Genomic DNA, 20,117 nt, shown 5'->3' on the forward strand with positions numbered 1-20,117 from the left:
CAAGTGTCTTTGAGAATCTATCAATAATCATGCCAAAACTCATGACAAGCATCTAACCAGCATTTATCATCATTTCTGCACAACAATAAATGACGGATGGATGCAACAGTTGTCTCTTGGTGGTTTGTGGCTCCAGTTAGAACCTCATATCCTCAACACACATTAACTTTATAAGGTGATAATATTTCACTCCACTTCTACACCGATGACACTCAGCTGTATCTCAGGATTGACCCAACCTCTTCAACTGCTCTGCCATCTTCATCTTCACCTCTGTCCACACTCACCAACTGCCTGGAGGAGATAAAGGCATGGATGAGTCGTAACGTCCTTCAACTCAACTGTTCAAAATCCGAAGCCACACTTATTGGCACCCCTCATCAGGTCCAGTCATCTTCTCTAACCACCATCACCTCCCTAACCCAGGACATCCCCCTTTCATCTACAGTTACCGACCTTGGCGTGAGACTGGACCCTCACCTAACATTTGAGAATCACATTAAATATCTGTGTAAATCCTGCTTTTTTCACCTTAAGAACATCGCTAAACTCCGTCCCTCTCTCACTCTCTCTGATGCAGAGAAGCTAGTCCATGCCTGTGTCTCCTCCAGGCTCAATTACTGCAACGCCTTTCTAATTGGAATTCCTGGCAAAAGTCTACAAAAATTACAACTTATTCATAACAGTGCCGCTAGGATCCTCCTGAAAGTCAGAAAACACAAACACATCACACCCGTACTCTGCACCCTTCACTGGCTCCCCATCTCCACCAGAATCAGCTACAAACTTGCTCTCATCACCCATCAGTGTATTCATGGAAATGCCCCGGATTATCTCAATGAATTACTCACCCAGCAAGCTTCAACCCGGAATCTGCGCTCCCAAAACCAATACCTTCCCCACCTCCCCAGAACCAAGCTCCACACTATGGGAGACCACGCCTTTTGTTCTGTTGCCCCTCGTCTCTGGAGCTCTCTACCCGGCCACCTCAGAGCCCCACAGACAGTGGATGCCTTTAAGAGAGGCTTAAAGACTTTCCTTTTGACTCGGCCTTTTTATAAATGAAAAGTGCTTTACAAATTAAATTTATTATTATTATTTAAAAATTATTATGTTCTACCTATCTTTCTGCTGGCTGCAAGTGGCCAAAGATATCGGCAAATGTTTGAAGTGCTAATAAATGCTATCCTCCTTAAAAAACCCTCTAAAGACCCAGACTCACCAAAGAACTCGTGGCAAAGAAGGTTGACTGACACAAAGCCCACAACGCCTGTCTGCCAGAAAGCTGCACTTGTACTCAGGGCAAAGACTACAGTACGTACGCTCTGCACCTGTGTGAGAGGAAATGACTCCACAGCAGGAAGTGGTGGCAGTCTGTGGTCATCATTCAAAAAGGAAAAGTGAAACACCAACAGGATGGATTCAGAATGCCAGCTAGCCAATCAGTAGGGATGGAATCACCAGAGACCCCACAATACCGTATTACCATGATAGTTAAGTCACAACACAATATTATTTTGATTTTAAAAGTGAGCAGTTCATTTTTACCCGTGCTTGTACCTGTGAATTTAACCTGGCTCAGGACTCTGGCTTGGGTCACATGAGGGTGACACACATACATAACTGCACCTTGTCATGATACCTTATGATGACGCCCTACCATGAGTTTTGTCCTAATTCTAACCTTACTGGTGGGGGCGCGTATTCATAAAAACTCATACAAAATTTTACCTTTTGTAAGATCTCATATGATCTGTTGTTGTGGCAAATAAACACAGCTTGCACGTGTAGTGCTGCAGTCAAACTGACCCCTCGAAAAGTAAATATTTGCTTTGTGTTGAATCTGAAAGCACCTGAAAACAGTACTGGTGCGTCTTCATTTGGACCTGCTGCCACATATCTCTCCCTGCTGATCCTGTTTAACACCGGTTCACGTAACTTCCTCCCCAAACCAAAGTAAACCCTCAGTCTGTTCGTCCCTGGTGGAAGCCAGGCAGGTCCTGGACATTGGAATGCAGCTCGGATCACAGCTCTCCTGCCCTCAGGCGAAGCACTTAACCTGTGCCGACCCTCTCAAGCCTCAGCTAGATGAGGAGAGAGGCATCTGACAGGCCAATAAATCACTGCATTAATAACAGCATCAGAGTGTGGGACAACAGGCCGAGACACAGCTATATTAGACATGCATTTGACAAGCTGCTGAGGTCATCCTGGACATTGGTACTCTGTCCTCCTCGTGCTCATGAGACAGGGACTGTGAGAAATGAGGCTGTCAGAGAGGATGTGAGAAATTTACTCTGTGTAGTAAATGTGTGAAATGACTTCATGAGGTTTCATCATTAAAACTCTGAATAATTAAGGGGCCACATGACATTTTATTTCCTGCTTGGAAAGTGTCTTCCGCAGTGTGCGCGATGGTCATTTTTGGATTCTGTTTAACAGTTACAGCTGCTGAACAATTTCAAAAGAACGGAAATCTGATCAAAAAAGCCAGAAAGTTTTAAAATTGGTACCAACCTGTAGATTAGCCTGAAGGAAAATACTATCCTCATGTTATACTGCTGAAGATATGCCTGCAGTGATGGAGCTGATGAAACAAATAACAATAGATAATAAAGAACATACAGTAGGAGTCTTCGGATATCTAGGACTGACCACAGACTATTAATGAGCAAACTGGAAAGATGTGGGATTAGTGGTGTAGCTCACAAATGGCTCAGTGACTAATTTTAAAATAGACATCAATGTGTGTAAATAAACAATAATAAGTCTGACTTGTTGAGGGTTGTATGTGGAGTCCCACAGGGGTCAGTGCTGGGTCCACATTTGTTTATATCATAAATGATATCTGTAATGTGTCCAAGTTGTTTACTGTAAATCTTCAGTTAAAGTCTAGTCCCAGTTAAACACCCAGTCCCTTTCACCAGCCTGGTGTGGCTCCACATTGTGACAAATAAAGACCTGTCTCAATTAGAGGCCTGCTCTGGTTGCCAAGCAGTTCTTTTTTTTTTTTTTTAATAGAAGTTTTTCGGATGTATAAAAGCAGGTTGTTGGCTACCTCAGATTATGTGTCCATTCCTCCTCATATTCCTTCAGTCTGTAAGGGCCCTCAGATCAAAAGAATCAAAAGACTTTTTTTAATAACGAACACTGGACAACACTCTCTTACAGGGACAGAGGGATGTTAGATGAATACTTTGCTTTAGATCTGCACTTTAGATCTTATTAATTGCCAAACACCCATTATATTGCTTTTAAAAACTTTAATATACTTGAAGTGTGCAGCAGAGACCTGCACCGCGTCGGTACCAATGGCCTGATGCTAAGCATTGATTTTTAAAAATAAATAAATTATAAATATTACAAATCCAAGGTAGACTTTTGTTAGGAAACTACAATAATAAAATAAATTGCTTTTTCAGTCCACTAGAGACAAAATGCTGCAATAAAAATGACTGAAGTAAGATGAACAAACTGAAAACTTGATCTTATTAGATGAAACAGATGTTACCACTGTTGACAAAACAAGTATTGCAATTTATGGCCCCGTATGTTAACATGATACTCATACTTGCATCATGACTTATGATCATGATATCATTGTATCGTGGGGCCTCTGGTGCAGAGTCCTGTAGAAGGTTGGGTACCATAGCTAGGTAGCTATGTGCTGTAGAAGATGCCATCCCAATTCTAAATCCTGCCTACACCACCTATATGTGGAGTTAAAAGGGTTCGTTTAACTCCTCATATACTAACGCTTGGTCAGTGCCACTCGCTGTCGATTACTAACGCACCATGGCACCCTTCAGCATCTGTATGATCCGCACCGGGCAACAAACACCAACTTTTACCTGAGAGAGCGGTGTTCACGTCCTGCAAGATTCTAAACCTTGTTCTTTTTTCCTAAAACTAACCACGTGTGTTTGTTGAAGGAAAAAAATGTCAATATGCAGTGCTGTACCGACGTAGTGCTTTTATTTTGAAAGAGACTGTATCAAACTGTACATTTCCTGTGAAAACAGAAGTGTATTTTGAAAACAGACAATGCATGTAACAGGCTGAAGTTGACACGGCGTCCCAGAACGTCAACAACCAACACACCCAGGGTACCTTGGACGTCATATGTGGACGTGGAAAGTCCATGACCAAATGTGGACATGTGACGAGGTCACAGTGAGGATGGGTTGGTAAAAATATGTATACGTATAAATTGAGAGGTAAAAATGAACTCCATGTGGGCGAGCAGCAGGTGAGTCCCGTTCTCAGCCGTGCAGGACCAGGCCTGGTTGAAGCTGAAAAGCAAACCTGAAAATCTATGTCAAGGTCACAGCATTGTCATATCTGTTTTCCAGCAACACGCGCCAGATGGATGGTGAGGTCATCTTCATGAGATGCGACTGCTAATTGGGTGCAGTAACAGATGTGTTGGAGGACACAGTCCTGAGAGGAGCGTCTCTACAATCAAGAGATGGAGGTTACTTTCATTGTGCTGGGTGACAGTGTGCTGAAAAGCTCGGGCTGAAATTAATAAAGTGGGTACTGGTGTACTGTTGAATCCCGCCCTGACCTCTGACCTCTCCTGTCATCAGCACTCTGTCAGAGCCACATAAATAATTCATACAGCATCTTAAATCAGGAGGCCGTGACACGTTAACTGTGCTGCTAGGCCGAGCCTGCTGATCGTTCCCCCTCTGCTGTTATCCTGTTCTCTCACACACTCATTTATTTAATAGTCTTCATCGGCGAGGATGACACAGCATATGGTGTTTTGATCTTTACGGGGTATTTTCCCGCAGCGCTGATAACGACCCACCTCTTCATTCAGCCAGTACGCATCATCATCCCCCACTGCTGACACGCATGTTCATATTGTTGTTGACAGCCACGGTTATAAGAGCTCATGAATACTGAAACATACATGAAGCATATGTGTCAACAGCTAAGTGACGTGACACGTGCTGTGACAGCTCAGAAACACAACAGAGGTCCAAAAACAGGCGAGGGTCGTAACCAGGTAACCAGTCAAACTTAACCGGACAGGACGCAGGCGAACAGTCATCAATCATGCGTCAGGCGGCAGGAAACAAAGGCTGGAAAGATACGGTGGATACAAACTAGACAATCCGGCAGGGAATCAGTGGAGACGGGCCGGTGTATGTACCATGGGTTGATTAAGGAAATGGACAACAGGTGAGGAAGCGGGCAGAGGTGAGGTGATGGCAACGATGGCAAAGAGGTTAGTGCAGGGCAGCAGGGAGTGGCTGGACCTGCGCTGACAGGGAGAGCTGGTAAAGGCAGCGGTAACAGAGGCAGCAACAGGATGAATGCTGGGAGCTTTGACACATGCATTATGTATACTCACACTACTAACAAATGAAAAAGGGAATTGGAATGCAGCACATCAACATTTACTCCTCGATTGCTGTGCGACCACACAGAGCCGATCCAAGGACGACAGAGAGCGTTTAAGAGCTTTGAGACAGTCAGAGGAGCCTGTGATGGGATTCATTACGTATCTAACAACAAAGACAAAGAGAACAATCAGGGGTCTAAATTAAAGCTGACAACGGACGGTTTGAGACTAAAAGTGATCAGTAACATAATGTTTCTTCATTTACTTACATTTACAGCTGCATTTGGCCATTTGGGGTTCAAACTGTTCTCACAAATGTTTTGTCTGTTTGTCTACGAGAACAAATGCACCGAAATCTGGACACAGCCTTTTGAGAGGCTGCGATCATGTGACCAGTGTAGTGATGGCAGTAAACAAGGAGGCAGTCCAGAGTGCTTGGAGGGAGGCACACACTCAGCTGACCTTTCCCTCGCTGGGCCGGACGCAGGGATGAGGTGGAGGCGTACTGGGACAGAGATACTGGGAGTGCGGTCTTAATTAAAAGATGCTGCTACCCGCTGGCTGCAGTCACAGCTCTGGGCCTCCACATTAAATCATTGATGAATCCTCCGATTTAACGACCTGAGAGACACAACGCAGCATCGCCACCGTTCCAACACCCACAGGACGCTGTCACCGCTCTGAGACGCTGCCTTTTTACCAAATCAGAATGTGACTGACGCACCAACATCAGACTGATTAACAACTAATTAAAACACTAACACTAAAACGGAAGCAGTGCTTCAGAGAGTTCTGACAGACTGTAACTGAACCCCACATCAGGAGCAGCGAAAGCAACAGCTGACGGCATCGGACTGATCAACACAGTGACCTCTGTGACCTATTGGAAAGCCAGCCGAATGTGTTCACTGAGGCGCTTTGTCATTATCTGCAGAATAGAGACCTCAGTCCTGTCACTGTGTACCAAGCATGTCGATGGGACCTTCAGCAGCTGAAAGACCTGAGGATAATTACTGCAAGCTTGTTGACTGCAGTATACACGTGTGTCCAGTGAGCTGAAAACCAGGAACATATTCTGGTTGTTCTTGATCAAACACAGGACAGATGTAGCTACATTTCAGTGCATCAAGATTTACTTACTCACCCTCCATACCTGCCATCTCCTCAGCTCAGTCACCACACCTAGAAACCAGCCTGCTGCCTGTCCACACATCTCCCACTCCTGTGGCCCACCACGCCCATCTCATCAGGCTAACGCCGCTCACCTGTGGATCATCACCTACTGTCAATATAAAGACGCCTGCTTCACAGACACTCCTCGCCAGATTGTGCATCCTCGGTATCGACCCTGCCCGTCCCTGTTTCTCCTGTTTCGTCTGCTCCCCTGTAAACCACTCTGCCCTCTGTCCGGGAGCAGCCCATTGGTTCGACATCCCATTGTTCCGACCATATTAAACTCATTGTTCCGAAATCCGTTCTGAAATCACCATGATGCCCTGTGGTTAAGGTCTGGTTAGGTTTAGGCACAAAAACCACTTGGTTAGGGTCAGGAAAAGATCATGGTGTGGGTTAAAATGAAAAAGAAAGTGGCAAACACATAAGCTGTGAGCCTGCTCCGCCTCAAGCCGGTCGCGGCGCACCATACGCCCGCCGCGAGCCGTTCAGCACCGCGGACAGTCAGACTAATGGGATGTCGAACCAATGACATGGACCCCCTCTGTCCTCGACCAAGAGCTCTGCTTCTGTCTTCCTGGTTCCTGTTCGCCTGTTTCCTGTGGTCTTCTGAGCCGTGGGTTGCTGCGTTTTGAGGCGGTACACCTCGTCTTTGAGTGATGCGCCGCAGAACCCACGTTTCATGGCTACTGTCAAGCTCTCCTCTGTCCACGGCCGGCTGTGCATCAGAGACACTGTGTTCTAAATGAATACTCCTGGTTTTGTTCTGACAGTGCTGCTCAAATTATGCTAATGACATAAAACTTTAAATTAAATTTAATTTTCTTTTTCATTTTGGCCTTGAGTACTTAGGACAGCCATTTTGTTGCCTATGATGCCCCTCCCTCTCCTTGTTGTCTACGAATAAGATGCTGGTGTTTCATCAGGAAAAGACAGAGGGACAGTGTGTCCCCACAGCCTGGGAGCAGAGAGGAGACAGAGGGACAGTGTGTCCCCACAGCCTGGGAGCAGAGAGGAGACAGAGGGACAGTGTGTCCCCACAGCCTGGGAGCAGAGAGGAGACAGAGGGACAGTGTGTCCCCACAGCCTGGGAGCAGAGAGGAGACAGAGGGACAGTGTGTCCCCACAGCCTGGGAGCAGAGAGGAGACAGAGGGACTCAGCTGGACTGTAATGGAAGTGCAGAGAGCTTCATTCTAAACATTCACCACAGAAATAAGAGACATAAATCTCCTGTTCTCTCCTTCGCTCCTCTGTCCCCAGTCCCCAGTCTCACTCGTCTTTACGTCACCCTGCTACAACCACCTCCTCCTTTCCTCCACCCTCCTCATCCTCTTCATCTCTTTGTCTCACCGTTCCCCCTGGAATCATTATCTACCTGCGTACCTGCAGATCTCTGACAGATTGTGGCGGAGTCATTTATCACTGCAAACAACACTGAGGGAAAATGGAGGCAGAGAGACGTCCACGCGGAGCCCGTCACATCCTGAGACATCAGTGGCGGCGGCGCTCTGCCATGACGACAGATCTGACACTTTAACGTGTTTGAGAGACATCACACCCTGACTGTTGCTTCTGTCACACATCTTCTCATGTTATGATCCAGTCCTGAGGGTGGTGCCACACTGCCACCTGCTGGCACCAGGGCAGCAGTTTCAGCTGCACATTTTATTAAACAATATTCTCCAGTATGAACTTTAGCTGCAGAATAAAAAGATTTAGAGGAATATTTTAATTCCAAATTTTACTGTGTGAAAATGTAATAAATTATGGAAGGCACCAAAACAGGAGTGACACAGGGTGCAATATAATACAAGGTAACTAAAGGTAGCTGTGCCATAAATACGTCCATCATCAGCTTCCCACTGACGGAGGAGCAAAACAAACAGCATTAACATTTTCTGATCAGTTTGAGATCAATAAATGAACTCCCAGATGTTTGAGAGGTGATGCTGATCAACCTGCTGATTTTCAGTGACAATTGGTCACATTGGTCACCGACGTGGAGGACTCCAGCTGTGACACTGTGCAGCCCGAGGATGAGGTGGCAGCCTACATGGAGTTGGGATCCTTTGGAGGTTTGATGGTGGTGGAAGGAGCATGCTAACATGTTTCCTAACCTGGCAGTGATTGAATGTTTTCACCATCCAGTCAAAGAGACGTCCAATTCAAGAACGGAGAACCAGCTTCATGTGAGGGACTGGAGCCTGGGGGGGTTGATCATGGGGCAGCTTTGACTGAGACACAATGACAGGTAACAGGTCGGTTCGGGTGCTGAGCTTTACAGGTATGGGCGGGTGCAGGTTTTCAAAATGGACCCGACTCTGACACACAGTACCATCAACACTTTCTTAAAGGTCACTTTAAGGCACTGATCATAAACCAGAACAAAAAACCCAAAAATCTAAACAGTAAATATAAATAATGATCTACAGCGATGGATTTATTGTCATCTGGGTTATTAAATTTTGTTGTGTCTCCACAGTCAAACGGTCTGTGTTTCCTCTGGTGAGATAAAGGAAGTCCTAATTTTAGGACACGCCTGCCAAACATGACATCATCCACCGCAGCTGTTTACTGCTCGCTTCATCACAGAGACTCAGTGGCACCTTAATGACCTCTGAACACAGACCTGAGAGGTTCACAGCCCACTCTGCTTCCAGGACAGACAGAGCGCCGTCATGTTCTGAGCAGCACAATATCGCCCCCATGAGGTGAGGTGGAGTACTGTCACTGGAGAATCACACCAACAACAGTGCTGAGGGTTTTTTCTCCAGTCTGTCTTTAGCCACTGATGGACCGATGTGTCTTCCATTTCCTTCATTTCATGTCCCTGACTCTTACCTTCTGTTACAGTCGGAAGATTAAAAACATTTTAGGGAGAATAAGGAAACAGTTTCAACATAAAGAGGTACTCTGTGATTTACTGTGGCCTTTTTATAAAACTCCAGGTCCCACAAAACTTATGTCTTGTCTCCTCTAACGTATGTGTGCAGAAACGAGGCATTCATTCATTCATTCATTCATTCCTGTGGGACTCTCTGTGGAGTTTTGTCTTGATTCACAGATGAATTCTTGAGTGATGGCCAAAAACATGTTTCATGAGATCACACTGACCTTTGACCTTCAAACACAAAATTCTGATCAGTATATTCTTCAGTCCAAGTGGACGTTTGTGCCAAACTAAAAGACATTTCCTTTAGGTGTTCTTGAGATATCACGCTCAGGAGAAAAAGACAGATGAGGTCAAACAGACTTGACCTCTGACCTACGACCACCAAAATGTAATCAGCTCATCCTCGAGTCCAACTGACTGTTTGGCCCTTACGTCACTCTTGAGACATCACGTTCACAGGGATGATACGTGCGTGTGTACATATGTACGTACAGATGGACGGACAACCTGAAAACTGAACTAATTTATTTTCACTGTGAATCAGAACATGTTTGGGGGGCCACTCAGCAGCCTGTCAGGGGCCCCATGTGGCCCACAGGCCATGAGTTGAGCATGACTGCTGTGGTCCGTATGAGTGTGAAGTGCAGACCGGCTGTTTTAGCTCAAAACAAATCATGAACATTGAACTGACTCGATCAGCGTCAGCACTCTGTGACCTGTCTGCTGCCATCACACGGTCTGATGAAAAAGTTTGTCTTGGTTTTATCTGGATATAAGACGGTCTGGAAACATCCACGTGCTCAGGTGTCCACAGAGGGGGGCGCTGTCACTGACACACACTGACATTAAAGAAGAAGAGTGAGAGGAGAAGATGTTCTTACCTTTGTAGTGCCGATCGTCTGCGGGAGCAGAGAAGAGACAGAACACAGTTTGGTTTCACAGCTCGTCTTCAAAGTGTCAACACAGTGTACGAACGTAAGAGTCACACTGACTCTGTGTTGGACATGGAAACACACGTGTGGACGCACAGAGAGGCTCCTGATCAACATGATGTTGGTCTGTGACATCAGACAGTGACATGCTGAACCAGCTGGACTGACGACAGGACAGAGGCGTCAATACAGACAGAGTGGGCCGAGTGAATGATTCAGATGCCCCCCCCCCCCTCCTTCACTACACCTGTGTTCAACCAAGACCTCCCATTGAATTAAAGATGGGGCCATTAACTACAGGCTGTGTGAACCCTTCTTTCCTTTCCTTTCCTTTCCTTTCCTTTCCTTTCCTTTCCTTTCCTTTCCATTCTTTTCCTTTCCTTTCCTTTCCAATCCTTTTCATTCTTTTCCTTTCCTTTTCATTCTTTTCCTTTCCTTTTCATTCTTTTCCTTTCCTTTCCCTCCCTTTCCTTTCCTTTTCATTCTTTTCCTTTCCTTTTCTTTCCTTCCCTTTCCTTTCCTTTTCATTCTTTTCCTTTCCTTTCCCTCCCTTTCCTTTCCTTTTCATTCTTTTCCTTTCCTTTCCTTCCCTTTTCATTCTTTTCTTTTCCTTTCCTTTTCTTTCCTTTCCTTCCCTTTCCTTTTCATTCTTTTCCTTTCCTTCCCTTTTCATTCTTTTCTTTTCCTTTCCTTTTCTTTCCTTTCCTTCCCTTTCCTTTTCATTCTTTTCCTTTCCTTTCCTTTTCATTCTTTTCCTTTCCTTTCCTTTCCTTTCCTTTCCTTCCCTTTCCTTTCCTTTCCTTCCCTTTCCTTTTCATTCTTTTCCTTTCCTTTCCTTTTCATTCTTTTCCTTCCCTTTCCTTTTCATTCTTTTCCTTTCCTTTCCTTTTCATTCTTTTCCTTTCCTTTCCTTTCCTTTCCTTTCCTTTCCTTTCCTTCCCTTTCCTTTCCTTTCCTTCCCTTTCCTTTTCTTTCTTTTCCTTTCCTTCCTTTTCCTTTTCATTCTTTTCCTTTTCTTTCCCTTTCTTTCCTTTTCATTCTTTTCCTTTCCTTTTCTTTCTTTTCCTTCCTTGTCTGTAACAAATGTTTATTCTACATGAACTAAAAAAACATGATCAAACTATATTTATAGATCCATTAAATGATCTCACAGTCTCGGGTGACATGTTGAAATTTCCTGATGTCACGTCTCTATGTGATCATGTGACACTAAATATCGTACGTGTTGTTTGGCAGCTAACGAAGTGTTGAGCCGTGTGACGGTGACTCACAGTGACACACAGGTTTGGGCGTGTCCCACTTCCCCATCTTGTTGCACTGTGTAGAGTTTCGGCCCATGAGGATGAAGCCGGGCAGACAGCTGTAATGCAGCAACGTCCCCTCCACCGGGGGCCCCAGGGGCCACGAGGACACCCGGCCGTTCTCCAGTGACGTCCACACCCGGGGACACATCAACACTGGAAGACACAGACAGAGGACGCTTTACTCTGACATGGTGACAGTGGCTGCCAGAGCTCAGCTGACCTCCATCAGTACAATACTTTGCTTTTGTATTTGGGTGGTGACAGAGTGAGGATGAAGGAGTGAGGGGACTGCAGTGAAGCGTGACAGCGACCAGAAATATTACAGCAGCCTCACAGTCGACTCATACAAGCAGCTGGTCGTGTGCCCGACAGGTGAGCTGCAAAAAACTGTGAGTGCATATATATATATAAACTTCTGTTGTAAAAATTAACTCCACACAGGTGAGAACAAAAATATATTTTTTATTTCTCAGACTAAACCAAAGTAAAAAGCTGTGCAGTATATGTGTAATATTCCAACATCTAAATCTCTATTATCAAGCTGCAGCTCCTTTTATTTTGAAAGTCAGTGACACCAGTGTAACCTTTGACCCCGTGGTCACATTGGTCACTGACGTGGAGGACTCCAGCCATGACACTGTGCAGCCCGAGGATGAGGTGGCAGCCTACATGGAGTTGGGATCCTTTGGAGGTTTGATGGTGGTGGAAAAAATGGTGCTGAAATGGCAACTAATATATTAAAAAAAATAAATAAATAAATAAAAAATAATGTGCAAAAAATATAAATATCTAATATCTATCTACGAAATATCTGAAAAACATTATTAAAATATTTTTTAAAAAATGTTAAACATCCCAAAAAATATAAATGAAATGTCAGAGAAAATGATGATAAAATGTCTAACAAAATTATAAAATATAAAAAGAATTGTGATTAAAATATCTGAAAACATTTTAATAAAAAGTCATAAAAAATGTCCAAAAAATATTATTAAAATAACCGAAAAAATGTTGATTAAATATGTGGCTTTGACATAATTACAAGTAACTGGTCAGATATGGTGCTGAGCTTTATGGGTGTGGGCGGGTGCTGGTTTTCAGAAACGGATCCATGCAGGACTGTGAGATATTAACCCTCGGACCATCAAGGAGGAAGCAGCACATGCCTGCTGGTGTCAGAATGGCCTCAACATCACTGTTAACCAATCAAGATGTCTCCACATCAGACCATTGACCTGCTTTACAGTCACCGCCAAATTAAGTCACATTATTTATTTTTAATATCTTCATTTTCAGCCAAGACACTTCCTGACTTTATGAGACTGAGATGTTAAGATGAACGTTATTCTCATGATGGATGCATTACACGAACACAACTACTACATGCTCGTTCTACCTGCTGTCAGGCTGAGATGGTCATCTGTGACTCTGCTGATATGTTGACCTTAATGTATGACCCTCGTGATGAAGAGCTGGACGTTTTAAACAGGCTGCAGAGTCAATGTAAAGGAACACAGTGACACCTTGAGGCCATTCAGGGAGGTTTGGGAGTGTTTTTGACTTGACTGTTTCTACGTGTCTGTATTGAGTGCAGGCTGCATTTCCTCAGGACCTGTGTTCAACTGGACAAACATCTTACCTGCTTCACACAGGCAGAGTATCGAGGTTCCTGTCAAATGAAAGAGCATGTTAGTACATGTAGTTCAGATCTGCACCGATCATCCGGCTGAGTAAGAAAGTAGGTTGTCAGGGCCGACATTGTGTGCACTGCAGCGCCCCCTGCTGAAAAAGACTTGACATGCACAGCAAACTAGAATGACCGCCTCATGGCTGTATGAACCAGTCGAGTTACAGCTTACAGTTTACATCCACGTCTGTCCGCACCCACGTGACAGAAGACACTGTTTCAAATATGGATGTTGCTGCAAGAGGTTACGAACTCTAAAACATGGATGCTTCACACACAGAAGATCTGTACGATCAGCTCAGTATCTGACCAAATGTCTCCCCTTCTGTTCCTGAGATATGACCTTAAAACACGATGATGTCACAGTCAAGCTGACCTTCGACCTTTTGGATATAACATATAATTCATTCATAACTGTATCTAGAACGCGGCGTAAGATTTTGACGTTATTAGCTTATGATTTCTTCAGTTACGATGAAACACATTTTGTTTGAGGTCTCAGTGACCTCGCAAAGAATCACCATCATCTAATCAGTTCATCGTTCTGAAGTGGGTGGCATATGATTTAGAGTTTATACCATCGGGTTTAGATATGCGACTTAGGCAGTGGGCACATAACGGTGTAACAGCGTACTGCACTATAGCAGGTGAGAATGGCTTAGAGTCTTTTACCTACATCTCAAATAAATACAGACTGGGAAGAGAAGATATGTTCAGATATTTCCAGGTCAGAGACTACTTCAATAAAGAAATCAAACAATTAGACAATATTGAATCCAATTTGATTAATATATTTACTGATGCATATAAGGCTAAAGACAGCAAACACTTAATATCACAAATTTATAAAAGACTACAAAACTCCAAAAGCCATTCCATTTTCCAGGTTAAGCAGAAATGGGAGAGGGAGTCTGGCCTGGAGATATCTGAGGATGACTGGAGGGATATTTGGGAAGGTCAGGCCAGGACCACCAATTCCAGAGCCTGGCGAGAATTCTGCTGGAAGAACATAATAAGATTTTTTATCACTCCAAAACTGAAATTTAAACAGCAGGGTTTCCGGGGTCAGGATATATGCTGGGGGCAGTGTGGAAAGTCAATGGCAGACCACTATCATGTATTCTGGGCCTGCTCCCTTATTCAACCATATTGGCAAGAGATTGCTGAAGAAATACAGACAATTTTCGGACTAGAACTAGAGTTTTCCTTTATTGCAATGTATCTGAGTAAAATCCCAGATGGACTTATGGCCCAGGATAACTATCTTTATAAAGTACTCTTGGCTGCGAGCAGGAAGGCCATTACACGGAAATGGCTGCAAACAAAGCTGCCGTCAAGGGATGACTGGACCACAATTGTTGATGATATACATCGTATGGAAAAACTAACCTTCTCCTTAAGATTACAGGCTGAGCAGTATACAAGTACTGGGAAAGGTGGACTTCATATTCTGTGGAATGTAACTCACTGACTGTGAGAATATAAAATCCTTCCTGTACTGATGTATACCCTAAGTCAACCTGTTTGTTCTTTTTTTTTTAATTTTTATTTTTATTTCTTTATTGTTGTTGGAAAAACCTGAAATCACCAATAAAAACAAAGTCACAAAAAAAATAATCAGTTCATCGTTGAGTCCGAGTGGACGTTTGTGTCAAATTTGAGGACAATCTGTCGAAGCCCTCTTGAACTATTGGGTTCATGAGAATTAGACAGTCAAAAGGTCACCATGACTTTGACCTTTGACCACAAACATCTTATCAGGTCAGCATCAGAGTCCAAGTAGACATTCATACCAAATGTGAAAATACTCCCTCGAGGCATTCTTGAGATATTGTGTGCGTACGCAAGATCACAGCAACTTAACCTTTGAAAACTAAATTCTGATCAGTTCATCTTTGAGTCCAAGTGGATGTTTGGTTAACTATGAGTGGGTTACGTGTATGTTCTTGTCTGCTATATGCAACGCGGCCTGGTAGTTGCAAGATTGGCATATTTGTTTTGTTCTCCTAAGTTTGCCGATGATTTGTGCCTGTTTATGGACTGGCCCTGAGACAGAGCCTTTGACACACACAAATATCCCTCTGTGCTTGATAAAGTGCTTTTCTTTTTTCACTCTGACCCTGAGCTTCTTTAAAGCGCTTTTGTTTTTCTGTTTTGGTGTGTGTGTGTGTGTGTGTGTGTGTGTGTGTGTGTGTGTGCCTCATGTCCTCGCCCTGTCACTACGGTGGCCCTGAGGGTCAAAACACATACCGGAAAACACGACAACATTAAGAAAACACAAAAACATTTCTACAAATACTTCAGAAAACACTACTCCATTTCTCAAAACAGTGTAACTGCAGAAATTACAACATTTCTAAAAAGTTGTTTTCTGAAATTTTGCAGTGTTTTTTAAAATGTTGTAGTGTTTTCTAAAATGTTTTTTAAAATGCTGTAGTGTTTTCTAAAATGCTGTGTTTTCTAAAATGCTGTAATGTTTTCTAAAATGTTTTTTAAAATGCTGTTGTGTTGAGAGTTGCTGTCCACGTGAATCCAGTCACACTCCTGTCTTTTTGAAGAAAGACCTGAACTTGACATCGGCCTGCGAGGACAGAGGGAGCTCATGTGATCTCTCCTCTGGAGAACTTTGTCCTCTGAGAGCAGACGCTTAACAGCTCAGCGGTGGGGTGTGTGTATCTGGATCAGTGTTTCAGGTAGGAGATGAATGAATGTGTGACGGATGACAGAGTGAAGAGTCAGCTGAGGTGAAACTTACAGCATCTGCTGCGCTGGCTCAGGTCGGTCCAGGTGCCGTTGGGCAAACACTTCCTGACCTTTGGTCCCACGATCACCCTGCTGCCCCTGCAGATGTACTCGATCTCGTAGTCTACGGGGAGCACCTGCACACTGCGGATCTACACACACACACACACACACACACACACACACACACACAAAGAATCAGAGTCAGTCCATCAATAGATGGATATAAGTACTTTTTCTTAAGTGTATAATCATTGTGTTTTTGTTACTTTAGATTGAGCCGTTTAGATCTATAAAGGGAGCAGGTCTTGGATATCGCCATGTTGCACTGCCATGTTTCTACAGTAGCCCAGAACAGACAAACCAAACACCGACTCTAGATAGGACCATTACTCATAAACTCTGCCGCATGACTGTAACTCCTGCTAAATTCTTCATCTGGCTGCACTCTGTAGTCCTCACCACATGATGCCACTGAATCAGAAAGTGTTTGTCCACAGTGCTGTCTGGGTGAGAGCTGTACACACACACACACACACACACACACATATATATATGGGACATAACATTAACCTGCACTCTGAACACCAGCCTCATGATTGTGTATTGGTGTCTGTGCAGCTCTGATGACAGTGAGGCAGCAGCCGTTCCTACCTGCTCTTGTGTCAGACCTCTGTACCGTATCCCTCCATCTCTGGGAGGACGAATGATGGCACAACCTGGAAGAGACACACCGTGAGACAAAGCAGGAAAAGACCCAGCTGTCCCTCCAGCTCCTGTCTGCCTCAATCTGCTGGCTGTTCGTCAGCTGTGAGACGGACAGCTCTGCTTCAGCACTGATGCTGCGTCCTCACACACACACACACACACACACAAAAGAGTTTTTAAACCACATTTAAGAATCGTATCTCCGCTGACTCACTCTCAGTTGTGAGCTGCATGATTGGTTGTTTTCTGATTTTCCTGAAATCTACGTCTTCATTGAGGTATAAAGCAGACCAGTCTGTAAAATAAAGACAGTCCCTAAAAACAAATTAAAAGTGTCCGGTCCAGGTATAAAGACAAAAAGCGTCAAGTGTCCAAGTGCAAATAAACTCTTGGTAGCAGAGTCTGGTTGAACAGCAGAAACATCCTGCAGGTTTCAGAGAGAACATCAGACACTCTTTGATTCACACGAGGCCTTTCTGACTGTTTCCTGACCCGACCACTAGATGGAGCCCTCTGCACTGTTTTCATCACGCGCTGAAGCACCAGCAGCCTGGTTCTCAGCAGAAGCCTCACTCGTTACTCACATCAGTAATTTTTCTCCGGTGAGACAGCATCCATACGAGCTTTGTGCTCGTCGCTGCCGGCGGAGCTTATTTGTCAACTGAGCAGTGGGTTCACATGAAGAAATGGTGCTGTGAGTGCGATGGTGACACAGTTAATGGGGCCAGCTGGGGTCTGACTGGCGGGGACGAGACAGATTTGCATGTTGAGACTGAGACTGATGTTCTTAAAGGTTTAAGCTAGAGGAAAAAAATAAGAGATTTAGAAGGTGACAAAGGGACAGAAATTAAATTCTGCCATCCCAATTATTTCTGCCTCAAAGAACTGTATTTTTACACGCTTTGTGTTTTTCAAAGCGGTTTTATATCCGAGGATATTCAGTGATTAGTGACGGCCACAGGCAGAAACTCTCCCTGCGCTCCTGGCTGTTTAAATTTGCTGCTAATGCAGGACTTAACAAAAAAAACCCAGAGAAGCTGTTCGCTCGCTTCTTATGATAAACTCAGAGCAAAATCTTCAGTTTGTTTCTGTCTGGCAGCTAATTATTCATGGCTCTAATGACTTTGGTGACTTGCTGACCTCAGTTCAACTCTCTGTTCTAGTTATTACATTCATATGCAACATATTAAAGGGAACGTTCAGGTTTATAGAAGTGAGGCTGTATGAGGTGCTGATCTATAGACAGTGTGTCACCTGCAGTGCAGCGTACAGTCAGCAGAGTTTGACATGGAAGCTCAACAATCTGCTGCTGAGTACGGGTCAGCAACACAATGTGTTGCAGCCACCTCAAGAAATCAGTGTCAGTTTAAGTGTACGCTGTATGTTAACGTCAGAAAATGAATCTGTGACATCACTCTCTTCAAAGCCTCGGCTGCTGCCTCTGTAGACCAAATATCTAATCAGCCCGATGAAGAAAGGTGATTGAAGTGACTTTGAACGTGGCATGGTTGTTGGTGCCAGACGGGCTGGTCTGAGTATTTCCTGGGATTTTCAGCACAACCATCTCTAGGGTTTACAGAGGATGGTCCCAAAAAGAGAAAATATCCAGTGAGCCAAAATGCCTTGTTGATGCCAGAGGTCAGAGGAGAATGGCCAGACTGGTTCAAGATGATAGAAAGGCAACAGGAAGTCAAATAAGCACTGGTTCCAACCAAGGTGTGCAGAAGAGCATCTCTGAAGCAACAACACCTTGTCCAACCTTGAAGCAGATGGGCTACAGCAGCAGAAGACCACACCAGGTGCCACTCCTGTCAGCTAACAACAGGAAACTGAGGCTACAATTCACACGGGTTTTCTCACCAAAACTGGACAATAGAAGATTGGAAAAACCACATTCAGATGGAAGCATGGATCCATCCTGCCTTGTATCAACGCTTCAGGCTGCTGCTGCTGCTGCTGGTGGTGTAATGGTGTGGGGGAGATTTTCTTAGTACCAACTGAGCATGGTTTAAACACCACAGCCTACCTGAGTATTGTTGCTGAGCGTGTCCATCCCTTTATGACCACAGTGTACCCATCTTCTGATGGCTACTTCCAGCAGGATAACGCACCATGTCACAAAGCTCACATCATCTCAAACATGACAATGAGTTCACTGTACTCCAATGGCCTCCACAGTCACCAGATCTCAGTCCAATAGAGCACCTTTGGGATGTGCTGGAACGGGAGATTCTCATCATGGATCAACTGTGTGATGTCATCATGTCAATATGGACCAAAACCCCCAAGAATTAAAAAGGGGGTCCAACCTGGTACCAGCAGGGTGTACCTAATAAAGTGGCCACTGAGTGTATCTGATCCAAGTCCAATTTAACCAGTTGTATATTCAGTACTTCACAAACTCTCCTTTCTGACCAGGAACTGAATGGAAAGTGAAACTTATTCCATGCTCTCCTTCAAGCTGGACTCACGGGACAACACAGGAGCTGCAGTGTTTTGTGCTTTTTATATTTTCATCATGAGTCATATTCGTCGGACTGAAATGTAAACCACAGCCTGTAATCTTACAGCAGAGAGGACCAGAAATAATGTCCACATATTAAAAGTAAGCCAAGCCTCAAAGCAGGTGTAGGTATCATTAAATATGTGTTTTGCTGTAGTTGAATGATGAAGGAACTACTTTGAATATGTCACATAAAAACACTTAAAGCCAGACTGTTTATGTGAAGTGTGAAAAAAGTAATAAAAGGTTTATCTGACCAAAATGTTGCATCTATAATCACAGCAGCCAATTAACAGTGTGCATTATCTCTTTATCTGATTGTCATCACGCAGGTGTCTCGTTATTCTGAGCTGTACTGACGAGACAGAGAATACAATCATCACTGCAGGATGAATTAAAGTTTGTACACTTTAACTGCAGCTGCATCATCTTTATTAATTTCAACAATCTAAACAATCTCTCTGACCTGTGATTCCAGTGATCTGATTGGTCAGAGGTCGGGGTGTTGACAGGTTGTAATCTGATACCCTGAAGTTAGCCTCCTCTGCAGCAGGTTAGCTGTTAAATTAAAGTTAATCTCTCAAGACAGATTCTGCATCTACATAGTAGAATCTGTCGGCAGCCCTGTGTGAAAGACGACTAGAGAGGGGGGAGGGCGGGGCTTTGAGTTTGAACGATGCTGCGCTTTAGCCAATCACAATGAAGGGGGGCGTGGCCGAGACGTGCAGGTGTCCCCAGGAAATGTGTACCTACAGAAACGCCGTCTCGTGGACGTGAAAAAAATATTTTTTCCAGCGGATGTCTTAGTTACAACATGACTG

At 44.2% G+C, this 20,117-nt stretch overlaps 1 protein-coding gene across 1 annotated transcript in view; it reads right to left on the reverse strand.

Annotated features, from left to right (window-relative positions):
* The window catches only part of gabbr1b (gamma-aminobutyric acid (GABA) B receptor, 1b), a 154,847-nt gene that overhangs the window by 97,829 nt on the left and 36,901 nt on the right, over positions 1–20,117 (reverse strand). Inside the window, exons 3-6 of the mRNA XM_049602196.1 lie at positions 16,740–16,804; positions 16,099–16,237; positions 11,624–11,809; positions 10,302–10,319 (exon numbers count right to left, since the gene is read on the reverse strand). Of these exons, the coding sequence (XP_049458153.1) occupies positions 10,302–10,319; positions 11,624–11,809; positions 16,099–16,237; positions 16,740–16,804 (408 nt within the window). The remainder of the gene's footprint in view (positions 1–10,301; positions 10,320–11,623; positions 11,810–16,098; positions 16,238–16,739; positions 16,805–20,117) is intronic.

This window comes from Epinephelus fuscoguttatus, linkage group LG17, assembly GCF_011397635.1.
Source record: "Epinephelus fuscoguttatus linkage group LG17, E.fuscoguttatus.final_Chr_v1".
Taxonomy (NCBI): Eukaryota; Metazoa; Chordata; class Actinopteri; order Perciformes; family Serranidae; genus Epinephelus; species Epinephelus fuscoguttatus.